This window comes from Mustela lutreola, chromosome 14 (genome assembly GCF_030435805.1).
Source record: "Mustela lutreola isolate mMusLut2 chromosome 14, mMusLut2.pri, whole genome shotgun sequence".
In the NCBI taxonomy this organism is placed as follows: Eukaryota; Metazoa; Chordata; class Mammalia; order Carnivora; family Mustelidae; genus Mustela; species Mustela lutreola.
The window spans coordinates 72,480,078-72,485,748 of record NC_081303.1 but is presented as its reverse complement, the minus strand read 5'-3'; the positions used below and the strand labels follow the sequence as shown (position 1 = coordinate 72,485,748).

Here is a 5,671-nt window from a genome sequence, read left to right as displayed (position 1 = left end):
TTAGACCACCTTGATTGCCACAGGCATTCCCAGGACTCTTTTGAGGGCAGTCTTCACTTCCTGATTCCTCAGACTGTAGACAAGTGGATTAAGCAGGGGAGTCACCACAGTGTAGGTCACCGCCACCAGCTGATCCTTGTCAGAGGCAGACTTGGATCTGGGCCTCAGGTAGATAATGGAGGCACAGCCGTAATGCACAAAGACCACCGTGAGGTGGGAGGCACATGTGGCAAAGGCCTTCCTTTTTCCCTCAGCTGAGGGGATCTTCAGGATGGTGTTAACGATGAAGCCGTAGGAGATGAGAATCAGCAGGAAAGGCACCATGATCACCAGGATGCTGAGGCTGAAGAGAACCAGTTCCTTCACATGAGTGTCTGTGCAGGCTAACTTAATAACGGGCGCCATGTCACAGAAATAGTGGTTGACCCTGTTGGGGCCACAGAAAGGCATGTCACAGATGAGGTTGGTGGCCACCAAAGCAATGAAGAAACCCGTGACTCCAGACAGGGAAACCAACACCAACCCTAGCCTTTTGTTCATGATGAGTGTGTACCTCAGAGGGTGGCAGATTGCCACATAGCGGTCATACCCCATCACAGCAATGAGGAAGCAGTTGGTGCAGGCAAAGCCGAGGAAGAAGAAGAGCTGGGTGGCACAGGCCACAAAGGAGATGCTCTTGGTGGCCGAGAGCAGGTGGGCCAGCAGCTGAGGGATGATGACAAATGTGTAGCAGGATTCGGAAAAAGAGAGAATGAACAGGAAACCGTACATGGGAGTGTGCAGAGTCCGGCTACAGCGGATAACTGCCATGATGGTGGCATTGGCCAGCAGGATGGTCAGGTACAGGAGAAGGAAGACCACAAACAGCAGCAGCTGGAGCTCCCCCAGGCTGGAGAAGCCCACCAGGATAAACTGGGCAACCATCGTGGTTCTGTTGGAACCATGCATCTGGATGACTTCTTTCTGCAAATGAGTTTGGGAGACACAATGATGAATATCTTCCCGATGACTTCTCTTTCAGTGTCTTCTCTTCAGGCCCAGAGTATCAATAAATCTCTCTGCCTCTTTCTCTCCCTCTATCTCCCTCTCCTTCTGATGATTTTTATAGGAGAAGATAGGAGAAGATACTCCTTCTGATGATTTTTATAAGAAATTATTAATCTCCAATAATGAGAGAATGATTAGTTATATTATAGAAATGTACAAGATGAAAAGAAACAACAACAGAAGCTACTTTGATATTCCCCAAGATGACATGAGGACATGAGAAAATCTCCTACCATAATAAGAGAAAAGATAAGATACCAAGCCATATTTAAGATATCAACCTGTATTTATGGTAAGGTTGGAGAAGATTTGGGTTTGCTGTCTGATATATTTTTATATTTTCAAATATTTAACAATAAATCTATTTTAATTTGATGACTCTAAATATACTTCACTTTTTTTTAATATAATTTTTTATTTTTTATAAACATATATTTTTATCCCCAGGGGTACAGGTCTGTGAATCACCAGGTTTACACACTTCACAGCACTCACCAAAACACATACCCTCCCCAATGTCCATAATCCCACCCCCTTCTCCCAAACCCCCTCCCCCCAACAACCCTCAGTTTGTTTTGTGAGATTAAGAGTCACTTATGGTTTGTCTCCCTCCCAATCCCATCTTCTTTCATTTATTCTAATATACTTCACTTTTAATGCAGGATATTTCCACCTCCTTTTGTTGGAAAAGATATTGTCCAAACATAAATAAGAATGATTTACTGTTTCCAGATACAATAATACTATTTTTCCAAAATGAAAAAAAAAATGCTTTTGGAATGACTACATATCTATATTACATATTATTGATAACATCTGCTAGTGCAGATGATTACTAGCAGCATGATATGCCTGTCCTCTGACCACTACCCATCACAGTAGATGGCCAGCTATGATAGACGCAAGCAAGAAAAGAACATGTGATGGTCAGATACAATCAGAAGACAGGTGCAATGATAAAGAAACATCATTTTTAAAGTTCAAGGACAATTCCTGGCAGAGAATAGTCTAAGAATCCAACTCATCACTTGACCTACACCAGAAGGTATCTTGGAGGGTTTGGAATGAGGATGGTGTGGTAGAGGAAAGGTAGATTGCTCCTCTTGCGTTGGGAAATGCATTGCCACTATTCCCTTGGAACGGGGCTTTGGAGGGCACATCTGTCAGAGGCAGAACAGTGACCTCCCCAGCCCTGGTTTGCTTCAGAAAACAGACCATCTCTCCACGGCTATTTCCACATCACACCCTTGGAAATCTTCCCACCAGTGCATCATCCAGCTAAGACACAGGAGGAAGTAGTACTTGCCTCTTGAAAGCAGTATTTCTCAGGGTCTGACTTCAAACATTTCCTTCCCTTAATTTTATAAGGTGCTGTGTTATAACACAGGCTTTCATTCAGAGGGAGACAGTTATCATGTGTAAGGTATTTTATTGCTAGAAACGTTAGCAAAATACAAAGCGTACCTATTTCATATTAAAATAACACCCAAAGCCTTAATCCTCTTACTTTCAGGTGCAGGTTCAGGAACTCAGGAGAAACCCAGTACAACACGTGTACCTCTCGGCATCGCTCAACTTGTTGGCTCCTCCAGTGGGTATAAAGCATAAGGCATAGCTTCCCGCGAGGTGCGTGCATGTTCCCTCTTCCTCACCTCTGCCTTGGCTCCTTTGTCTAGGTAGCTCCCCACACTGGCCATTGTCACCCTCTCCCTTTTTATGGCACTTTACAGAAAACAAGATGCTTTCATGTACGCTACCTCATTTTGGCCTTCCCCACCCAGTAGATAGCACGAGTGTCTTTGGATCCTTCTTATAGGTAAGGTGAGAGCACCGAGTGTCCTCTCCTGAGCAGAGTAACCTGGGAGCAGCCTCGTCTTTGCACTGAAGGTGTTAAATTGAACTCCTCTCCTGTGTTTGGCTCCCTCTATGGACTATTCGCTTCCTACAAGCTAGGACTGATATTTTTATTAATAGCTGAATCCCTAGCATAAAGCATAATCTGTAGTTTATCATAGGCTCATTTTTAAAATCTGAATAGAATATTTAAAAAAAAACTAAATAATATGTTCAAGTAGTCAAGTCAGTGCGAGAATTTAAGTCTTCTAGCTTCTAATCCACTTTCTACCCACCATATATTTTTCATATTTTTTTTTAAATTATTTGAGAGATCGAGAGAGCACATGAGCAGGAGGGAGGGGTTGAGGGGAAGCAGACTCCATGCTGAGCAATGACCCCAGTGCAGGGCTCAATCCCAGGACCCTGACATCATGACCTGAGCCAAAGGCAGACACTAAACCAACTGAGCCACCCGGGGACAACCCCCCCTCCCCATGCGACTGCCATTTTATGACAGAATCTGTCCCACACATTTTTTCCCAAGGCACTAAAGCAGGCATGGTCCCATGTTGCTTATTCAAGTAAAAACTCATTTTGCCCTTTCTGATTTTCCTGGAATATTTCACTTTTAATTCTTAAATTTTCCTGAATTATTAAATTTTAGAATATGAGATTTATTATCTCTAAACCTTGGGTTGGGAGGTGAGAAAAAAGAACCAAAAGAATAGCAATAAGGTAAGCCCAGGATCTGGTGAACACACTCAAAGATAGGGAATGTCAAGGATGTTGCTTAATTTTAATCACAGTTTTGCGACTCAAACCGTTTTCACCATCTCCCTAAAGCATCAGCTTATTTTTCTGTGATTTAAGCAAGAACTTGATTGCATCTAAGATAGCTCCTGTTTAGGGCCACAATATTTATGTTTTCTCATGCCACTTCACATACTTGTATGACCTGTTGTTTTCTACATTCAAATCCTCATCATTTCCCACAGCCTCCAATATACCTTCTCTGACAATTACAGTCCCCATAGATGCTTATTTAGAGATCTTGAAATCATATGTATGGTGAGTAGGTTGGACATTATCTTGTAACACTATATGTACATTATATATGGAGTACAGATTATTATATATACCATATTTCCATACTAAATATTACATATTATATAGTATATTACACACAGTATAGTGCATTATACTATATATCCTACAGTTTAGAATATAGAGTGAATATAGCACATAGTACCATGTTTAGCATAGTATATATGTAGTATCTAGTAACGCACACACTTTCTGTAGACTGTTTCTTTGGGGCAGGGACCATAGCAATATATTCTGAATGACCTACAGTCCCGCCACAGTACAGGGTACAGAATAGACCCTACAAACAAAAACCTAATACGAGATGGTGTGCTTTCATTCTACTTTTGTTTCTGAGTTTTCTCATAGACCATAATTTTTTCCCCTAGAATATGTTCTCTGCTATTCTATTAAAATCTATATCATTCCTAATTCTTTTTTTTTTTTTTAATTCTCAAAGTCATCTTAAAAAAGGAGAAATCTACGCTGATAAACTTTCCTGCCCCAGCCCCTTTACTTCTTTACTTCTGGGATTTCTCAGCATTCAGTTTGATGTACAGTGCGGTGTGTGTGTGTGTTCTGTTTGTGTGTGTACGCAGACTCAATCAGAGTGGATGCTTCTTTCATTTTGAGAAAAAAGCAAATTCAGTTTTACTTTGGTGCAGAATCTTTTTTCTTTTTCATAATAGTAAAAACTATTATTCAAATACATTCAAATTTGAACTCCTTGGTGGAAAATGTTTCTTTAGATAGTAACTGACTAAAGAAATACACTTACCCACTTAGGTTCAAGTGATCAAGAACGTTGACATATGACTTTGGGTTTAATGGCTCCCAGTCTTGTAGATCTTTTGAATATTGAAAGAAGGAGTAGTACAAGGTCACTTGTAAAAGCAATGGCATGTGTCCTGAAAGATTAAGTGACTGAGGAAAAAAAAAATGCACTGAAATATTTCATGATGAGTTTATCTGGACACTTAGTTGTCCAAACCTCTTTGAGTCTTAAGTAAGAGGCTGAAAATAGTCCATTCTATATTCATATGTCAATTCAGATTCTATAATTAAGTTGGAGAGTATTTCCAGTCTTCTGGGAGTCTAAGGACTAGGGCCCTTTGAGACCCCGGGGAGCTGACGGGAGACAGAAAATAAATGGCTGAATGTGGACAAAAGCATCTTATCTAATACAAGAAGAAATAATTCAGATTGTAAAAAATGTCCCTCTCTGTAAAGCACAAAAAAGGAAGCAAGTATTTTTTTTTAGCATGGGGGGAATTTAGTTACTTTCAGAAAAAAAGTTTACAAAACACCAGGATGTCAAGAGAAACCAAGTTTTCCAACCCTAAGGTTTACATGAAGATTGATTTAACAAATGAAGGAAGTAAAGACAGGGTGGGCGATTACGCAGGAAATCTCTGTTTTACTTCTCTACCAAAAGCCTGAATAAGTTAGACAACTGTTTTTTTCAAATGTCCTTCAGGGAGTTATTGGGAAGACTTTTATTCAGCAACACTTCACAGAGTGCAGTGATTTGCCAAGCATGACATTACACATCACAGTGCCTCAAAGATAAACCGATCATACTGATCATTCCAATTTCGCAGGGACAAATGCAGCATGGCTATCTACAAGGGGCATGCTGAGGCACCAGGACAGTGCCAGCGAACATCAGGACCACTGGAGAGATGGCCATGTCCCGGTGAAGACC

The 5,671-nt window shown here is 40.9% G+C and overlaps 1 protein-coding gene across 1 annotated transcript; it reads right to left on the bottom strand.

Moving 5' to 3' along the window:
• Positions 1-948, bottom strand: LOC131815283 (olfactory receptor 10T2). The gene has a single exon (XM_059147019.1). It carries the CDS (start codon positions 946-948, stop codon positions 1-3), a length of 948 nt encoding a protein of 315 aa, XP_059003002.1.
• Positions 949-5,671: the final 4,723 nt, after the last annotated feature.